Source organism: Oryx dammah, unplaced genomic scaffold (genome assembly GCF_014754425.2).
Source record: "Oryx dammah isolate SB20612 unplaced genomic scaffold, SCBI_Odam_1.1 HiC_scaffold_1, whole genome shotgun sequence".
NCBI lineage: Eukaryota > Metazoa > Chordata > Mammalia > Artiodactyla > Bovidae > Oryx > Oryx dammah.
The window spans coordinates 84,269,828-84,291,394 of record NW_024070185.1 but is presented as its reverse complement, the minus strand read 5'-3'; the positions used below and the strand labels follow the sequence as shown (position 1 = coordinate 84,291,394).

The following is a 21,567-nucleotide window of genomic DNA, read 5'->3' as shown; positions in this document are numbered from 1 at the left end:
GACTAGATCTGATAGAGTGCCTGATGAACTATGGATGGAAGTTCATGACACTGTACAGGAGACAAGGATCAAGACCATCCCCATGGAAAAGAAATGCAAAAAACCAAAACTGTGTCTAGGGAGAACTTACAAATAGCTGTGAAAAGAAGAGAAGCGAAAAGCAAAGGAGAAAAGGAAAGATATAAGCATCTGAATGCAGAGTTCCAAAGAACAGCAAGAAGAGATAAGAAAGCCTTCTTCAGTAATCAATGCAAACAAAGAGAGGAAAACAACAGAAAGAGAAACACTAGAGATCTCTTCAAGAAAATCAGAGATACCAAGGGAACATTTCATGCAAAGATGGACTCGATAAAGGACAGAAATGATATGGACCTAACAAGCAGAAGATATTAAGAAGAGGTGGCAAGAATACACAGAAGAACTGTACAAAAAAGATCTTCAAGACCAAGATAATCATGATAGTGTGATCACACACCTAGAGCCAGACATCCTGGAATGTGAAGTCAAGTGGGCCTTAGAAAGCATCACTCTGAACAAAGCTAGTGGAGGTGATGGAATTCCAGTTGAGCTGTTTCAAATCCTGAAAGATGATGCTGTGGAAGTGCTACACTCAATGTGCCAGCACGTTTGAAAAACTCAGCAGTGGCCACAGGACTGGAAAAGGTAAGTTTTCATTCCAATCCCAAAGAAAGGCAATGCCAAAGAATATTCAAACTACCGCACAATTGCACTCATCTCACACGCTTGTAAAGTAATGCTCAAAATTCTCCAAGCCAGGCTTCAGCAATACATGAACCATGAACTTCCTGATGTTCAGGCTCGTTTTACTGGACATGGAACAACAGACTGGTTCCAAATAGGAAAAGGAGTATGTCAAGGCTGTATATTGTCACCCTGCTTATTTAACTTATATGCAGAGTACATCATGAGAAACACTGGACTGGAAGAAACACAAGCTGGAATCAAGACTGATGGAGAAATATCAATACCTCAGATATGCAGATGACACCACCCTTATGGCAGAAAGCGAAGAGGAACTAAAAAGCCTCTTGATGAAAGTGAAAGAGGAGAGTGAAAAAGTTGGCTTAAAGCTCAGAAGATCATGGCATCCGGTCCCATCACTTCATGGGAAATAGATGGGGAAACAGTGGAAACAGTGTCAAGCTTTATTTTGGGGGGCTCCAAAATCACTGCAGATGGTAACTGCAGCCCATGAAATTAAAAGACACTTACTCCTTGGAAGAAAAGTTATGACCAACTTAGATAGCATATTGAAAAGCAGAGACATTACTTTGCCGACTAAGGTCCGTCTAGTCAAGGCTATTGTTTTTCCAGTAGGCATGTATGGATGTGAGAGTTGGACTGTGAAGAAGGCTGAATGCCGAAGAATTGATGCTTTTAAACTGTGGTGTTGGAGAAGACTCTTGAGAGTCCCTTGGACTGCAAGGGGATCCAACCAGTCCATTCTGAAGGAGCTCAACCCTGGGATTTCTTTGGAAGGAATGATGCTAAAGCTGAAACTCTAGTACTTTGGCCACCTCATGCAAAGAGCTAACTCATTGGAAAAGAGTTTGATGCTGGGAGGGATTGGGGGCAGGAGGAGAAGGGGACGACTGAGGATGAGATGGCTGGATGGCATCACTGACCCAATGGACATGAATCTGAGTGAACTCTGGGAGTTGGTGATGGACCACGAGGCCTGGCGAGCTGTGATTCATGGGGTCTCAAAGAGTTGGACACAACTGAGCGACTGAACTGAACTGAACTGAGAAAGGCAGAGGAACCAGAGATCAAATTGCCAACATCCACTGGATCATGGAAAAAGCAAGAGAGTTCCAGAAAAACATCTATTTCTGCTTTATTGACTATGGCAAAGCCTTTGACTGTGTGGATCACAAGAAACTGTGGAAGATTCTGAAAGAGATGGGAATACCAGACCACCTAACCTGCCTCTTGAGAAACCTATATGCAGGTCACGAAGCAACAGTTAGAACTGGACATGGAACAACAGACTGGTTCCAATTAAGAAAAGGAGTACGTCAAGGCTGTATATTGTCACCCTGATAAGTTAACTTATATGCAGAGTACATCATGAGAAATGGGCTGGAAGAAGCACAATATGGAATCAAGATTGCTGGGAGAAATCTCAATAACCTTAGATATGCAGATGACACCATCCTTTTGGCAGAAAGTGAAGAGGAACTAAAAAGCCTCTTGATGAAAGTGAAAGAAGACAGTGAAAAAGTTGGCTTAAAGCTCAACATTCAGAAAACGAAGATCATGGCATCTGGTCCATCACTTCATGGCAAATAGATGAGGAAACAGTGGAAACAGTGTCAGACTTTATTTTTCTGGGCTCCACAATCACTGCAGATGGTGACTACCGCCATGAAATTAAAAGATGCTTACTCCTTAAAAGGGCTTCCCTGGTGGCTCAGAGGTTAAAGCCTCTGCCTGCTATGTGGGAGACCTGGGTACAATCCCTGGGTCAGGAATATCTCCTGGAGAAGGAAATGGCAACCCAGTCCAGTATTCTTGTCTGGAGAATCCCATGGACGGAGGAGCCTGGTGGGCTACAGTCCACGGTGTCGCAAAGAGTCGGACTCGACTGAGTGACTTCACTTTCACTCCTTGGAAGAAAAGCTATGACCAACTTAGAGAGCATATTGAAAAGCAGAGACATTACTTTGCCAACAAAGGTCCGTCTAGTCATGTATGGATGTGAGAGTTGGACTGTGAAGAAGGCTGAGCGCCAAAGAATTGATGCTTTTGAACTGTGGTGTTGGAGAACTCTTGAGAGTCCCATGGACTGCATGGAGATACAACCAGTCCATTCTAAAGGAGATCAGTCCTGGGTGTTCTTTGGAAGGAATGGTGTTAAAGCTGAAACTCTAGTAGTTTGGTCACCTCATGTGAAGAGTTGACTCACTGGAAAAAACTCTGATGCTGGGAGGGATTGGGGGCAGGAGGAAAAGGGGACGACAGAGGATGAGATGGCTGGATGGCATCACCGACTTGATGGACGTGGGTGTGAGTGAACTCAGGGAGTTGGTGATGGACAGGGAGGCCTGGCGTGCTGCAATTCATGGTGTGGCAAAGAGTCAGACACGACTGAGCAACTGAACTGAACTGATCCCTGCGATGTGCAGAGATTCGCCAATGTTTATCAGTTATTTCTGGTGGTCAAATGTTCTGTTTTTTGTTATTTTTCATCTTTATCTTTTGTACTGCTGTAATTATTTTACTAACAAGCTTGTTATCATTTTTAGAAAAACAAAGCTATGATTCTTTAAACAATTGCAAAATGGATATTCTGGATTCACACAAAGAGAAATTTGAATGAACTGTGTTTTTGGTTTCTTGGTTGCAATTTAGTCAAACTGACCCAGCCGATTAAATTCACTCAAAACCATAGAAGTGACATTCAATAATTTTCATGAGTTGTTTGAATGTGATGAAGATAAACTTCGAGTTGGTTGAAAAGATATAAAACTCACCCTTGTAAAGCTTTATGAATTCGTTTGCACTTTTCTTTCAACACTGCAAAAATACCTGAATGAAACAAATACATTTGATAGTACATTTGGAAAATTTGGTATTGCTAATCTAAAAATGTTTTTAAAGACCCAGTTCATCAATTCATTTTAATTAATTAATTTTAGTTTTGGCCATGCCATGTAGCATGCAGGATCTTAATTCCCCAACCAGGGATCAAAATCATGCCCCTGCAGTGGCAGCACAGAGTCTTAACCATTGGACCACCAAGGAGGTCCCCAGTTCATCAATTTCAAACGCTGCAAATCCTTCTGCCTACTAATAACACACAGACAGCTAGTAACTCCTCTGAAGACCCCCATCTTTCATCTCTGGCACATACTAGCTGGCACCTTCTCACCCCACTTTCAGCAAAATCCGCAAGGTTTTCAACAACAGAACAATGGATCTTTTTCTTACCAAGATTCTATAAATTATCTAGCTAAGAATAAAAGGGTACAAATCTGATTTCTGGACCCTAAAGAATTTAGGAAAACACAGACAAGGTGTAATGTTTATGATCTCTTTCTTGACACCTTTCTTTCTTTTAAGGAAATTTCACAAGCTGAAATATCTGAGGAGATGAGAGTGGCGGGCTACCTGACAAGCAAGCATATGAATATGCACAGAGAAACGTTCACTTTTACTGATTCTCTGAATTAAAAAAATCAATGCTGAAACTTTAGAAATTTAGAAAAGTTAAACTTTACAATCACATTTTAAATTGAGTCACCTGCCCATTAAGCAAGCTTTAATGGCTGGTAAACCAGTTTGACTTTTGTACCAACTCATGGTTCAAAGGCTGAAGGGGAAAATCAGTCAATAGCTATAAAATTATATGTACCAAAAATTAGCATACTTCAGCAAATTTCTCAAAAAATAAATAAATAAATAAACTAAACGGTGGCTGGCCCAGAGGTAACCCTCCTGTTTCCAGCATCTTTGCCCACCAAAGGAGCCAGCTCCGCTGTGGCTCTGGCTTCATCTTCAGAAATGAGAGAAACTCAATACCAAAGCCCTGGGGCAGAGACAACTTCTTCACCACCATTCTTCCCATAGGTTGCCGATAATCTAATTCTGAGCCAGAGCTTTGTCTAAGAAATAATTCCCTCCAGCCAATTTCTCAAAAAGCAAACCAGGAGCATGGCTAATATAACCTGTGGTATCTTTGATTTCCTGGGATTAAAGGTTATACCTGGATTCTCTTCCATGATGTTGAGAGCCTCAATTGCAGCAGCAGCTAACAGGGGAGGTAAGGAAGCTGAAAAGCAGTATCCCTGGCCAGAAAGCCGCTGAAAAGAAACAAACAAGTCACAAAGCATACATTTGGTTGGGGGTGGGAGGTTGGGGGGACAGGCTAAAAAAACTAAAGGCACTAAATCTCCGTACCACCTACCAAATATTGTGTACAACTGCTAAGGTGGTAAAACCCAGGCATGCACAGATGTTATCATGTAACAAAACAAAACCTTTTTTTAAAAAGGGAAACAATTTCTAAATGTAAATATTTTGAGTGATTCTTTAAGAAATCTATTTCTAAACAAAAACTGTATGATAAACTAAGAATGAAAATTTGCAAAAACATTTACATGTTTGGGTGACTGAAATGGAGCAGTTAAGTTTCAGGTTTTGCTCTTTGTTTTAAAAAGAACCCACCTGATGGTCAATTACGAAAGACCTGCCACAGCAGAAACCCCCAATAGAAGCAAGTGAATTCTCCATGTTGGCACTGATGAGATCAATGTCATCAATCTGCCAGAAAAGAGGGAAAGTGGGAGTTACTTCTCAATTTAAAGAAAAGGGAAAAAATTTTAAAGGCCAATGTCAAGCTTAGAGACAAAATTTCAGCAGTGATGATGTCAACATCTGGATTCAAACCACCTCTACGAAAATAAAGGTTAAGTCATACAAAATCAATTGTTAAAAGGACTGTTGCTTCACAACCCACCTCTGAAAGTGTCTCATTTTATATACCGTTTCGTCATGCATTGACAATTTATTCACAGAGGATAAAAGATGAAATCTAAAGCTGTTTGATACTAAACATATTCAGAGGCACAAGATCAGATCATTCCTTGCTAAAACAGCAGTCTCAGCTGGCCTTCTCCACAGAAGGTATTTGAGAGAAACAAGGAATCTTTTGAGCATTTTTGGAATGTGTACTACATTCATCTTTTCCACCTTTCCAAAAACAAAATCAATTTATTCAAACATGAAGGCAATAGGTTCTTTGAACAAATGAACCAATTTGGGCAGTGGATAAACCTAATGTGCCCAGTGGGCTCCTGAATACCCACCACCTTTTCAACTGCTCAGCACTCCTTGGGTCCTCACGTTCTGCTTCAGCCCCCAGTACCAAGTTTCAGCCTGTGTATACCAGCCATCAGTAATTACTCACTGGTGGCCATAGTAACTGGTCAGATCACATATGGTGTTATTTTAAGTGTTCCACAGATCCAACAAGGAAACCTGCGCCCTCTTATTCTTCTTCATCCTTTCCTTATGAAAAATTCCAAACATATATCAAAGTATTACAGAATTACCACCAGATTCAATAATTATCAACTTATGGACAATTCTGTTCTGTGAACAGCCCCTTACTGCCCTCTTCATTTCTTTGGAGCAAATTTCGGACTTGTTTTCATCCATAAATATTTCAGTGAGCATTTCTAAAAGATATGAACCCTTTCAAAAACATTATCAAAATTTCTTAATGTCAAACATTGAGGGTTCAAATATCTCTGTTTCACAAACCTTGTTTTCCAGAATATTTGTATGAATCAGGATCCATATAAAGTCCATACATTCTGTACTTTTACTCAAGCTCTTATAAATAGTATCTCTGAGACAACTGCTAAAAGCAGTCAGAAAACCAGAACAATGAAATTAGATGGTGCTTTTATCTTCTTTAAAATCTTCATGTCTTAAAAGCTGCTCTGGTGTAAATTTTACTTGAATTACATTTCCATTTTTCTTAAATTCTTTAGGGCATTTAGTTGCCAAATGTCAGTCTGTCTCTGGGGAGCATGCTTCAGGCAACTTTCTGTGATAGTCATTCTGCTTTACACTTTTCTCTAGTTCTGTATGGGCAGAGGGATGCAAACATAATTGAAGGTGATTTTATGTTTCATAAGTTCAACTTTTTAACACAAGTTGTGAAAATTTTTATATACAAGATTTGGAGAAAAGCTTTTTTAACTTGACCACCCAGTGGAGGGCAAGGACAGGCTATGGCAGTGGTGAATGAAGACAGACTACAGCAGCGGTGAGTGGTGACTGGTTGTGCAGATGGGCCCACGCTGCTCCTCCTTCCTGAAGATCTAGACGCTCACACCACCAAGGGTGGGGTTAACTGAAGCTGATTTTCCTTCAGCAAAAGGACATACTCCAGTTGTCTGGGACCTTGTGGGGCTTTTCTGTGAATGCCATGTTGGTAAGTATTTCTGATATTGTACATATAAAAATCATCCCTATATATACGTATTACACAGAATATACAATTTTAAATATTAGAAAGAACATCTTTTCACTGCAATAATAAATATTTTCTAAGGACAACTTGAGGAATTCTTACTGATTTTAAGGAAAAAAAAAGAAGGTAAATTTAACTGTTTCTAGAGAAGAGATACTGAAAGCTGGGATCAAATGCTACCTTGTAAACAGAACACAACTCTATGATTAGCCACTCTGCGTCGTAGATTTCGAGGGAAGATGGGGCCTCTGGTGTGGCTGAGCCATCCTCCATGGACTCAGTGAAGTGCTGCCCGTGCACACTGACAAGGAGTACTGTCTTGTATCCATGAAACCTGCCCAGCAGGATGGAACTGCAAGGTTACTATATGAGGGAATGTTCCAAAAAAGGAGAGCTTACATTGATTCCAAAATGTTCCGTGACTCCTCGGCCATGCTCTCCCAGGACTCCAAATGAAAGGCTTTCCTCCAGAAAGATTCTTGCTTTATATTTATATTTTAACTTAACCTATGTGGTAAATAAACACAATTTTAAAATACTGATAATTAGCAGTGCATAGAACATATGGTTAAGAACAAAATTAAACCTAAAATAAAAAGGAGAGGAAAAAAACATACAGTTGATCCTCAGTATTGGTGGATTCATATTTGTGAAACTGCCAATTTGCTAAAATTTGTGACCCCAAATTAATACTTAAGGCACACTTGCAGAGTGGTGAAAACTGTGAGTCACCTGGAACACACTTCAGCCGAGCTAACAGGCTACTGCTTCAGCTCATACTGTGAATAAGTGTCCTCTTCACGTCCTGTTTACTGCCACATTTTTCACATTTTGTGATTTCTGTTGGTGATTTTGTCATTTAAAATGGATCCCTAGCACAGTGCTGAAGTCTTGTCTAGTGTTCCTAAGTCCAAGAAGGCTATCATGTACCTTATGGAAACAAAATGTGTCTTACATAAGCATCATTCAGGCCAGAGTTATAGTACTGCTGGCCATGAGTTCAATGTGAATAAATCAACAATATATATGAAATAAGGTGTCTTTTAACACAAACACATATAAAACAAGGTCATGTATTGAGCAATGGGTGAAAACGTTGTGATGAGAGGCTTGCAGAAAACTAACTCTGTATTTGTCCTAGGAGCAAAAGTTTAGTATTTGATAATTCAGTATTGGCAGCGTGTTAACAGAAAGTAAGTAAATATACCCACGGGCTTCCCCGGTGGCTCAGACAGTAAAGAATCTGCCTGTGATGCAGGAAACCGGGTTCAATTCCTGGGTTGGGAAGATTCCCTGTAGAAGGCAATGGCAACCCACTCCAGTATTCTTGCCTAGAGTATTCCATAGACAGTGGAGCCTGGCGAGCTACAGTTCATGAGGTTGCAAATGACTCAGAGACTAACACACACACACTCTTCGTAGATCAGAATTGCCATAAATAACGAAAATAACAAAATTTGGATGCTCTAAAATGATTTAATTTAACTCAATAAAACAGCACAATGCCAATTTTTAAAAAAGGAACTGTGTATACCTTTTAAGTACAAACATGTAATATATCTGTCAAATATTGGTGTGATTATGCATAAAAATTCCTAGGGAAAGGTTGTATACATTCTTCCCTCAGAGGCACTGTGTTTCAATTTAGATTCATTTTTTTAATGCAGAAAAAGTTTTCATTAGTATGGTTTTTTAATCTTTCTTTTCCTTCCTCTTTGCTTTCTGGCTTGTAGGAAAGTCCTTTCCCATCAAAGGTTTAGATGCATATTTATCTATACGTTCTTCTAATTATCTCATAAATTTTTGGGTGTATACATTGGGAAACGCACAAGTGTACAGTCTCTTTTTTTCTCCTTCTGATGTCTAGTTGATTTACCCCTTTACAATATGTATGTGATCAGTTTTACAGCTGAATTAAAATATAGTGATTATCAACCACTAAATTTTTATATATGTGACACGAGAAGTTGGGTCATAAATCCTTCCACAACTCAAGTAATCGTCCCTTGTGCCACAATCATACTTTTAATTATCAAATTTTAATTACTAAGACTTTTCCCACTGAGACTATAGAACTAACGCATAAAAACATATAAGACTCTCGTATCATGAGTCTCTGATAATTTCTTTTTTAACCATAATCATGCTGCTGCTGCCGCTGCTAAGTTGCTTCAGTCGTGTCCGACTCTGTGCCCCATAGATGGCAGCCCACAAGGCTCTGCCGTCCCTGGGATTCTCCAGGCAAGAACACTGAAGTGGGTTGCCATTTCCTTCTCCAATGCATGAAACTGAAAAGTGAAAGTGAAGTCGCTCAGTCGTGTCCGACCCACAGCGACCCCATGGAGTGCAGCCTACCAGGCTCCTCCAACCATGGTATTTTCCAGGCAAGAATACTGGAGTGGGGTGCCATTGCCTTCTTCCTAATCAATATCAAATTGGGAGGGGATTCCCACTGGGCTTTTAGATAAATTTTCATTAACAATGAACAAACCAATTTGGGGAGAATTACATTTTTTCAACACTGACTCTGTGTCCTATTCATTAATATGAGATATTATCAAATGAAATAGTTTCTAAAAACTGTTTTAGAAAATATTTAATAATATTACAGTACTGGTACACAAACAGACAAGTGTAACAAAACAGGAATCCCTTTGTCAAACCGTAATTTGTATCCTGTAATTTTACATTCTCAATACTTACTGTTCCTACACTTTATATTTTTTCCATTGGCTGTATATCTGCCCATGAACACTGTTTTATTAATGTATTTCTGTAATATATGGTTCTAGTATCCTGTGGCCCACTCTTTCTCCCACATTATCCTATCAGGCTTTGACACAAAAGGAAGGAGAGGATAAGGAATCATCTTAACATTTAGGATGTATCTAGATTTCCTCAATAAACAGGGAAAAAATTTTAAATAAGATATGAAACTCTTAATTGTAAATCCTTATTCAATTGATGGACTCACAGATTCAGACTTTAATGGTCAAATGCAATAGTGGTTTACTACAGGATAATCAGTATAACAGACCATACTAATAGATTGAATGAAAACTACATGATTAACTTAACTGATGCAGAAAAAGCATCTGACAAAACCCAAATCTCATATGAGAAAAGTGCTCAACAAATTAGAAAAAGGAGGAACTTCCTCAACTTGATTAAGGGCATTTATAGAAAATCCACAGCTAAAATCTACTCAATGGTGATGGCCTGCCAGCTTCCCCTTAAAGATCAGGAATGAGACAAGGATACACACTCCTGCCACTTATAGTCAACACTGTACTGAAGTTCTAGCTAGAGCATTAAGGCAAGAAAAGGAAGACAAGTAGATTGGAAAGGAAGAAGTAAAACTATCTCTGTCCACAGATGACATAATTTTAAATATAGAATAAGATCCACAAAAATATTATTTCAGCTAATAAGTTCAGCAAAAGTTGTACAAGACCAATACACAAGAGTCAGCAGTATTTCTTTAACTAGCAATGAACAATTCAAAAAGGAAATTAAGAAAATAATCCCATCAATAACAGCATCAAAAAGAATAAAATACTTAGGGATACATTTAACCAAAGAGAGATAAGACCCTATAGTAAAAACCACAAACAGTAATGAAAGAAATTGAAGAAAATAAAAATAAATGGAAATACATTCCTCGTTCATCAATGAAAAGACTTACTATCATTAAGATCATAATACTTCCCAGAGCAATCTAAATATTCATTACAACTCCTATGAAAAAATCTCAATGGCATTTTTTACAGAAATGGAAAAACTGATTTTAACATTTAAATGGAATCTCAAGGTACCCCAAATAACCAAAAGAAGCCTGAAAAAGAACAAAAACGGAGAACTCACATGTCTTGACTTCAAAGTTTACCACAAAGCTACATGAATTAAGCAATTAAGCATGGTGCTCACATAAGGCTAGATAGACAAATGGAATAGAACTGAGAGTCCAGAAAGGAACCCATATATTTATAGTCAGATGATTTTGACAAGGGTGCCAAGACCATTCAATGGGAAAATAATGGTAGAGGGACAAACAGATAATCACATCCAAAAGAATGAAGCTGAACCCCTCTCTCACAGAATATGCAAAGGCAAGTAAAAACAAAAAGTTAGATAAATTGGACTGTGCCAAAATTAAAGCCTTTGTGCATTATAGGCCACCATCAAAGAAATGGAAAGACAATCTACAGAATGAGAGAAAATATTTGCAAATCACATTATTTGATAAGGGTTTAGTATCCAGAATACATAAAGAACTTAACAAAAAAGACAATCCAATTTAAAACTGGGCAAACAGCTTCTACAGACATTTCTCCAAAGATCAACAAGTAGCCAACACAAGAAAAGAGGCTCAACATCATTAATCATTTAAGAAATAATCCTGAGGGATCCTCTGGAGTGACAGCAATGTTCTATATCATGACTGCGGTGCTGGTGATACAGTAGTGTACATCTGTCAGAACACATCAAATCATACACTTGAAAAAAGTGTATTTTATTACATATCCATTACACTTCAATAAAGCTGATTTTAAAAAACTCAGTCGTGATTACTCTTTAAATGTCATGGTTGGCATTTATGTAAACTACTTCCCTAATATGATCAGAATGTGCTTATGACACCTATTAAGCAAAGCAGTGTAGATGTTATACATTAAAAGTGGTCATAAACAAAAGGTATAACTGCCAAATAGTCTGAATTCTCAAATAATTAATAAACATAGTTGCTCACCAATTCTGGAAGAGGGCAAACAGTTCCAGTATTCATATACAATCCTTCAACTATAATGAAACGTCTAGTTACACGAGCCTTGCGAGGATTCTTTAAAAGAAAAAAACAGACATTTTAAACTTCAGTAACTCCAAATACAAAAATCTGTTAGGTGCTTTCGAGCACTTTCACCCTACAAGATGTATTCACCAAGATAAATAAATAGCCTAAATTAATTTCAAGTTTAAGGTTTGAGATCCTGTTACGATGAGATGAAAAACAGTGCTTTCTTCTCCCAGGTATGTTTTCAGGTCACATGGCCAATGAGGAGGCCTCACCCACAAATACAAACCGTTTAGAATCTGAGAATATTAAAACGAAAAAAAAAACCCTCCAAGCCCAGAATGACTGGAAAGGGACCCAAGGGAATCTTCTGGGGGAGAAGCGGATGTTTTATGTCGTGACAGGGGTCAGGACACCTGGGCTACATAGGTATAACCACTGGTCAAAATTGTATGACTAGGATTTATGTATTTCAGTGTCTGTAAATTTTACCTAAAGTAAGAAGAACTGTAATGATGATGACAATCATAGTTCAGATGACACAAGAATGACAGAATTTTGAAAACAGAGCTGAGAGAGGGGCACAGGGAGCTTCACTCTACTACTATTTCCTCTGAATGTGCCAGATCTTTTAATAATAAAAAGTTAAAAAACAGACAAACCTTGATCTCCCTTGTCAACCAATACAAATGAAACCTTTATCTTCCTTATTCCTCAAAACTGAGTCAAGTAAAACTGACTGTGGCTTCATCCAGTGATGTTCAAAGGTGGTGTAGTGGAGGGACTTATTCAAATAACACATGCCTTTCCACACCCCACTGACATCAAGTCACTAATAAACGACTCCCACTGCTGAATCTGTTGTTTCAGGTATACTGCACTTAGACAATTTCACAGACAGAGTTTGCCATCACCTCTCTACTCCAAGGTTTCTTGCTTCCAAGCTTCTAATGAACAACTAGAAATTCAAATAGCAGAGCTGTTTTTTAAGGTATATTGTGGAACCCACAGCTGTAATGCTCAAAAAAGTGTCTACTGAAGTAGGCAAAATTTACATCATCGAGTTTTCTTGGTCATCTTCACTCCGCCATTAACTCAAACATGGAGGCTGTGGGTTTCCTGGGAGGTCACAGGTGAGGACATGGGGGCATCCTGCTTCTCCTTGCCTTTCAAGAATGAAGTATCTTTCTTATGATCTTAAAATAATCAATGAAGGAATATTTTATTCCTATAATATTCTTGGGAAATGGAAAAGTACAAAAAAGAATTTTAACAAATGAGCTTATCACACCACCCACTGATTAAATTACTTTGTTTAAATCAGGATTTTGCTGCAATAGTTTTAGGATGTGAGTTTTAAAAATATTATTTGTGAACATTTTAAAACTATTTAATATTATTTAAACCATGATTTTAATGGAGATTTACTACTTCACCTTATAGTTTTACCACAGATTAATCATTCCCACAGTGTTGGATTTAGCTGTTTCCCTCATTTGGTTTTTCCAATTCACATTGTGAATATTGGTTGATCTTTGACACCATTTCTGATTATCTTATCTTCTAAAGACAGAACTCCAGAGGATACAGGTATTTAAGAATCCTAAAATATATGCGCCCATTTATCCTCTAGAAAGGCTGTCACAACTGAAACTCTTATCAGAGCTACAGGAGGACCCTTTGTATTATCACATACATCAGTGTGGCACTGATTACTACCATAAAAGTTTTCCCTAATTAGACAGGCAAAAACTTTTACCCTCATATCTGTAATTGTTAGTGAGGTCAGACTATGTTTTATTTGCTCAGTTGTTTGTATTTCTGTGAACTGTTGTTTTTAATCTACTGTCTTTTTTTTTTCTTAAAGAAGGATTAATATGGGATACGAGAACTCTATAAGAAAAGGAATGAAAACAATGTATGAACCCCAATAGTTGGGAAATTTTTGACAAAAAAGTTTGATCCAAATCCAGATTAGATGGCAATATTTTAACTCACTTTCAAAGTAAAAACAAGCATCTAAGTAGAAAATATGTAAAATTTTAAATATGAAAATAAAATTTTAAAAGATTTATTTCTAAAAATCAAAATGTAAAGTAATTTAGAAAGCTTACTCTTGGCAGGAAATTATGGTATGAATTAATTAGTAAAAAGGTAAAAACTATAAAATGGAAATAAATTTTAATTCCTGGTTATTCACTTTAAAAAAGTTCCACAGATTGTAAATCTTATAAAATACATACACACAAAACTTGAATATATTGTCTTCCAAATCTGTACAATGTTAACTTGGCAAACTCTACAGCAGACCAGTCCATTGGTTATACTTCCTATGGCAGTGTTCTTCAATACCGTAGCGTTCTATTACTGAATCATAATAAGGAGCGTCATTTTACAATTTGTAGAAAGAATTCACAGGTGGTATGGTCTCAATTTTAAGACGTTCCCTAACATCTATAGATTTCTAAATTGTATAATTATAAAACACGGCTTATAGCACATATATCGCAGAAGGGCAGAGTCTACGCATATTCATCACAAGAATGTGTATGATCACGTAGTGCTGCTCCTAGGCTATCACCTAAACAAAGACAATTGAATCCAAAAGAAATAAAACAAGTATCTAGAAAAATGGGAATTAACACAAAATTAAGAATGTGATGAGCATCTTTATCAGTTAACTCTAGCAATGGATGAGTCGCAGTGGAAAAGTCCACTTGAAAGCGGTGTTTCAAACCAAGGATCTGGTGACCAGGTTACTAGTATATCTACATACAGTGGTTCCTGCTGCAGAACCACAGACCAGAACTACCTTTTCCATCCCTGCTGTCGGGGCAAATAAATGCTAATTCTAACGGTGATGCTTTGAACACGTTTCCTCTATTTCCCCCTTTATCAGAACAACAAGGAGCAAGTTCCACTCCCCCAATTCCCTCCCTGCCCCAAGGACCTATGCAGGTTCTTGAGAAGTGTAAACAGGCTGCAGGAGGCAAGGAAACCATGCTTGAGGCAGTTGCTTCCCATAGGAAGCAGTCACTCAGAGCTCTGGGATGAGGCTGGGGTCAGAAGAGTCATAAATTCATAAATTAAGATACGCTGCCACTATTTTCTCCAGTGGACTGATACATGATTTATTCTGATATGAATAAGTCTATTTTGAATTCAATAGGTATATCGTGTTAACACCGTAATGAATTCTGGTGTTATTTCTGTAGAGTTGAGTATATATATTCCTCGACCTCCAAAGTGCATGCTGTTTTTCTTTTTCTCTTTTTAGAAAGCTGCCTAGATACCCTTCTTCCAAATTTGCCACATATAATGATGACAATGATGAGGCAATTACTATCAGACTTGGCTTTCTAACCTGAGGTACATTTAATAAGCAAGAACACCTTTATTTAATACCCAAATGTGATCCACAGGCAAGTTTTCATGACAAATTACCATTTCATTTATAATTTAGCTGGTTAGAAAGTACTAAAGAACTGTATAATTTTCTTCAAAAGAATCATACCTTTTGATCTTCAATCTCTTGTTCTTTTAGTAGTCGCTCCAGGTCGTCCATATCATTATGGTTAAACAGCTTAATGTCACTACGTGATGCCTGTAATCCCTTCTGAATAGCAAAGCAGGCAGCTTTATCTCTGCAAGAAAGACAGACCCACCAGACTGGGGTTTAAAGGGTCTTGTCAACTTTCTCAGAAAAGGAATGCTTGCTTTTATAAGCTGACCAACATCCACTTGTTAAACTGAACAGGGTAAATAGGTAAAATATGTTTGAACATTAATACATCATTGTTTGCACTTCACTCTGCAAGTCTTTCCACCTAACTACCACACTGATTCTGTTCCAAGAAGCACACTCTTGCCATATTTTGACCTTTGAAAAATCAGCATGCATCTTACTGTATGGATGGCATATTAATTTATTCACAGTAATTTTCTCATTCTGAAAACTAAAGGAAACATTGATGTATCTTATCATCAATAACATCTCTGATTTGATTGGCCACCACTCTGCCATTACTATGCCATGTAAATGAATACTGGACTGCTGACTCACATAACCCAGGGAAGAATGCTGAGTCATGTAGATTAAACTTCAGTACGATCTCCCAAATTGAGTTATTTGTGGTGAGAGGGTGGAATATCGTTTTTAAATTAAGTGTATTATTTAGAAGTTCAAACAAGACTTCTACTTCTGGGGAGTAAGACATTATTAATTTTTCCTATTTTTCTCACTGGGTAAAACCAAAAATCCTGGAAATTCTGTATAAAACAAATATAAGACAATACTGAAAATTAAGAAAAAGCAGACAAGCAAGGGATGTAAGAAATGACATGAAACAAATTCCTGGATTTTCCTGATTTAGAACTGATGCAGCAGGCAAACTGGAAATGCCAACAGGCATAGACAAAAAAGGTCTGACAAAAGTCTGCTCTCTGTAGCCAAAAGGGCAGGAAAGGGGACAGCTCAGCAAATGATAATGTCTCTGTGTGTTCTTAGTCAGTCATGTCCGACTCTTTGCAACCCCATGAACTGCAGCCCACCAAGCTCCTCTGTCCATAGGGATTCTTCAGGTAAGAATACTGGAGCAGGTTGCCATACCCTCCTCCAGGGGATCTTCCCAAACCAGGAATCGAACCCAGGTCACCCACAATGCAGGTGGATTCTTTACCTTCTGAGCCACCAGGGAAGCCCAACAATGTCTCTACTGCAGCCAAATCAAGATCAACCTGGGCCTGTCTCCTCCACATCAACAAAGGCTCAGGGGGAACCTAGACTCTAGCCCTTGCAAGGCCATAACAAGACTCCCCAACACCCCCAAGGGAGTTGTCACAGAAGACAACCAGGACTTGTATGTATCCCTACTGGACAGTAATGAGTGGCTCCCACTGTGAAGACCATGTGGAGAGACCCAACTTCCAACCCTCTTGCATTAGAGGCACTCTCCCCTCTCTATGCTTAGGCTATGTCAGGGGAGGCTCAGAGAAAAGTAGGACTCTCATCAACAACCAGCAGAAATAAAAATAACCCCATGTCAGTGTCAATGGAGTCCCAGTGGAGACCCTGGACTTGTATTTCCATCTGGCAGTAATGAGGAAGCAGTGGCCCCTGCCCTGTTGGAAGACTGTCAGAGAAACAATTAGAACATTTAAATAAAGCATAAACTATAATAGCATAATATGAAGATACTGTCACACCAAGAACCAAAATCATCAAAAAATGGAAAAAAAAAAAAAAAACTAATGCAGGTACTGAGATGACAAAGCTGTCAGGATTATCTGTCAATAACTTCAGAGCAGTCACAATGAAAATGCTTCAATGAGTAATTACCAACATGCTTGAAACAAATGAAGAAACAGGAAGTCTCAGCAGAGAGAGGGAAGAAACAAAGAATCCTGTGGAGATGTTAAAACTGAAAAACAAAATAGTCAAGAGAAAAAACATAGTGGATGAGCTCAAAATCAGAGAGCTAAAAAGACAGAACAGCAGAAATCAAGTCAATGTAGACAGCAAAGAGAAAACAGACTAGAAAGAAAAGAACAGAGTCTCAGGGATCTGTGAGACTACAATAAAATATGCAACATTCAAATCTGTGGACTTCCAAAGAAGAGAACCAAACAGGTACTTAAATAGCTGAAAAAAGTCCGAACTTTGGAAAGAGGCTTAAACCAACAGATTAATGAAGCTGAGTAAAATTCCTCCAGGTGAACCCAAACATATAAATGCCAATACAATTTTAGTCAAATTTCTGAAAACTAGTGACAAAGAAAAAATTCTTGAAAACAGCACCCCAAAAATGACATCTTACATATAAGAGAAAAGAAATTTGAGTGACAGTACATTTCTCATCATAAACCATGAACATCAGAAAAAAGTGTCACAATGTATTTCAAATGCTGAAAGAAAAGACTGGCAACCAAGAATCCAAAACTAGCAAAGATATTTTTTAGTAATGAAAAAAAAACTATGAGAATTTTTCTCAAGCGGGCCTCCCCTAAATGAATGGCTAGGGAAAGCTATCCACATAGAAGTAATAAATAAATAAAATAACTGTACATTCTGATGAAGGAAGAAAGAACAAAGCAAAAAGTATGAACAAACACAGTAGGCTTTTCTTCTCATGAGTTTTCTAAATTATTTGGATGGTTAAAGTAAAAATTATAACACTATCTCATGTGGTTCTCAAGGTGTTTATAAGAAATACTTAAAACACCTATATTATAAAAAAAGATATGTGATTGTATTATATAAACAAGATAAATAAAAATGGAACTCCCAAAGACATTCAATTAACCCTGAGAAAGGCAGGAAAAAGAAAAAGGAAAACAAAAAACAAACAGAACAAGTAAGAAATGAAAAATAAAAATTGGTAGATCAAAGCTCTCAGATCATGAACTCCTTATTGCCAAATTCAGACTGAAATGGAAGAAAGTAGGGAAAACCACTAGACCATTCAGGTATGACCTAAATCAAAACCCTTATGATTATAAGGGTGAAAGTGAGAAATAGATTTAAGGGACTAGATCTGATAGATAGAGTACCTGATGAACTATGGATGGAGGTTCGTTACATTGTACAGGAGACAGGGATCAAGACCATCGCCATGGAAAAGAAATGCAAAAAAGCAAAATGGCTGTCTAAGGCGACCTTACAAGTAGCTGTAAAAAGAAGAGAAGCGAAAAGCAAAGGAGAAAAGGAAAGATATAAGCATCTGAATGCAGAGTTCCAAAGAACAGCAAGAAGAGATAAGAAAGCCTTCTTCAGCAATCAATGCAAAGAACTAGAGGGAAACAACAGAATGGGAAAGACTAGAGATCTCTTCCAGAAAATTAGAGATACCAAGGGAATATTTCATGCAAAGATGGGCTCGATAAAGGACAGAAATGGTATGGACCTAACAGAAGCAGAAGATATTAAGAAAAGGTGGCAAGAATACACAGAAGAACTGTACAAAAAAGATCTTCATGGCCCAGATAATCACGATGCTGTGATCACTCACCTAGAGCCAGACATCTTGGAATGTGAAGTCAAGTGGGGCTTAGAAAGCATCACTATGAACAAAGCTAGTGGAGGTGATGGAATTCCAGTTGAGCTGTTTCAAATCCTGAAAGATGATGCTGTGGAAAGTGCTACACTCAATATGCCAGCAAATTTGGAAACCTCAGCAGTGGCCACAAGACTGGAAAAGGTCAGTTTTCATTCCAATCCCAAAGAAAGGCAATGCCAAAGAATGCTCAAACTACCGCACAATTGCACTCACCTCACATGCTAGTACGGAGAAGGCAATGGCACCCCACTCCAGTACTCTTGCCTGGAAAATCCCATGGACGGAGGAGCCTGGTGGGCTGCAGTCCACGGGGTCGCTAAGAGTCAGACACGACTGAGCGACTTCACTTTCACTTTTCACTTTCATGCATTGGAGAAGGAAATGGCAACCCACTCCAGCGTTCTTGCCTGTAGAATCCCAGGGATTGGGGAGCCTGGTGGGCTGCTGTCTATGGGGTCACACAGAGTCGGACACAACTGAAGTGACTTAGCAGCACATGCTAGTAAAGTAATGCTCAAAATTTACCAAGTCAGGCTTCAGCAATACGTGAACCGTGAACTTCCAGATGTTCAAGCTGGTTTTAGAAAAGGCAGAGGAACCAGAGATCAAATTGCCAACATCCGCTGGATTACGGAAAAAGCAAGAGAGTTCCAGAAATACATCTATTTCTGCTTTACTGACTATGCCAAAGCCTTTGACTATGTGGATCACAAGAAACTGTGGAAGATTCTGAAAGAGATGGGAATACCAGACCACCTGACCTGCCTCTTCAGAAACCTATATGCAGTTCAGGAAGCAACAGTTAGAACTGGACATGGAACAACAGACTGGTTCCAAATAAGAAAAGGAGTACGTCAAGGCTGTATATTGTCACCCTGCTTATTTAACTTATATGTAGAGGACATCATGAGAAATGCTGGGCTGGAAGAAGCACAAGCTGGAATCAAGATTGCCGGGAGAAATATCAATAACCTCAGATATGCAGATGACACCACCCTTATGGCAGAAACTGAAGAGAAACTATAAAAAGCCTCTTGATGAAAGTGAAAGAGGAGAATGAAAAAGCTGGATTAAAGCTCAACATTCCGAAAATGAAGATCATGGAATCTGGTCCCATCACTTCATGGGAAATAGATGGGGAAACAGTGGAAACAGTGTCAGACTTTATTTTTGGGGCTCCAGAATCACTGCAGATGGTAACTGCATCCATGAAATGAAAAGACACTTGCTCCTTGGAAGAAAAGTTATGACCAACCTAGATAGCATATTCAAAAGCACAGACATTACTTTGCCAACAAAGGTCCGTCTAGTCAAGGCTATGGTTTTACAGTGGTCATGTATGGATTTGAGAGTTGGACTGTGAAGAAAGCTGAGTGCCAAACAATTGATGCTTTTGAAGTGTGGTGCTGGGAGAAGACTCTTGAGAGTCCCTTGGACTGCAAGGAGATCCAACCTGTCCATTCTGAAGGAGATCAGCCCTGGGATTTCTTTGGAAGGAATGATGCTAAAGCTGAAACTCCAATACTTTGGCCACCTCATGAGAAGAGTTGACTCATTGGAAAAGACTCTGATGCTGGGAGGGATTGGGGGCAAGAGGAGAAGGGGACAACAGAGGATGAGATGGCTGGATGGTATCACCAACTCGATGGATATGAATTTGAGTGAACTCCAGGAGTTGGTGATGGACAGGGAGGCCTGGCGTGCAACAATTCATGGGGTCGCAAAGAGTCAGACACACTGTGCGACTGAACTGAACTGAACTAACTGATGGAACATATTCCAAAAGAGACCACATCACAGGCCACAAAACTAACAAATTTACATTTTCCAGAGGTTTGGGAAACGAACAACACACTTCTGCATAACCTATGGGTCAAAGAGAGTATTAAGGAAAACAAAATCCAAGGAACTACATGAAAATGAAAATAAATACATCAAATTCATGGAATACAACTATAGCATGATGAGGTAAATTCATAACACTAACACATTAGAAAAAAAGAAAAGCCTCAAGTTAGCAACTGAAGTTCCCACTTTAAGAACCTAGAAGGAATAAGATAAACTCAAAATGAGGAGACAAGAAATACACCAGAAATCAGCAGAAATGAAAACAAAAATATACTGTACAAAAAAAACCTATGAAACAGAGTTGATTTTTTTTTAAAAAGATCAATAGAATTGACAATCTAACAAAAATGACAGAAAAAGAGAATAGACAAAAATTACCAGTCAGGAAGGAAAGGAAATGGGCTTCTAGACATTCGAAGGATAATAAAGGTATATCACATTCGAAGGATAAGAAAGGAATACCACAAAGTATGCTATACATATAAATTTGATGATTCAGAAGAAATGGACCAATTCCTTGAAAAACACTAACAAAACAAACAAACTCCAGGCTCAATTGTTTTTACTGGAGAATTCTAACAAATGTTTATAGAATTTCTCCAGAAAATACTACAAGAGGAGAGAACACTTTCAAATTTACTTCAGAAAGTATTATTCTGATGCCAAGACTGCTGCTGCTGCTGCTAAGTTGCTTCAGTCGTGTCTGACTCTGTGCGATACCACAGACAGCAGCCCACCAGGCTCCTCTGTTCACAGGATTCTCCAGGCAAGAATACTAGAGTGGGTTGCTGTTTCCTTCTCCTATGCCAAGACTAACAAAGTCTAAAAACAGTTAAGTATGGCTAGTTATCAGGGAAATATAAACT

General features: G+C 38.4%; 1 protein-coding gene across 1 annotated transcript in view; it reads right to left on the bottom strand.

Annotated features, from left to right (window-relative positions):
- Positions 1-21,567, bottom strand: part of SPTLC1 (serine palmitoyltransferase long chain base subunit 1) — a 66,598-nt gene that overhangs the window by 12,079 nt on the left and 32,952 nt on the right. Inside the window, exons 7-12 of the mRNA XM_040245951.1 lie at positions 15,313-15,442; positions 11,757-11,846; positions 7,406-7,513; positions 5,191-5,286; positions 4,730-4,826; positions 3,498-3,552 (exon numbers count right to left, since the gene is read on the bottom strand). Coding sequence (XP_040101885.1) covers positions 3,498-3,552; positions 4,730-4,826; positions 5,191-5,286; positions 7,406-7,513; positions 11,757-11,846; positions 15,313-15,442 — 576 coding nt within the window. The remainder of the gene's footprint in view (positions 1-3,497; positions 3,553-4,729; positions 4,827-5,190; positions 5,287-7,405; positions 7,514-11,756; positions 11,847-15,312; positions 15,443-21,567) is intronic.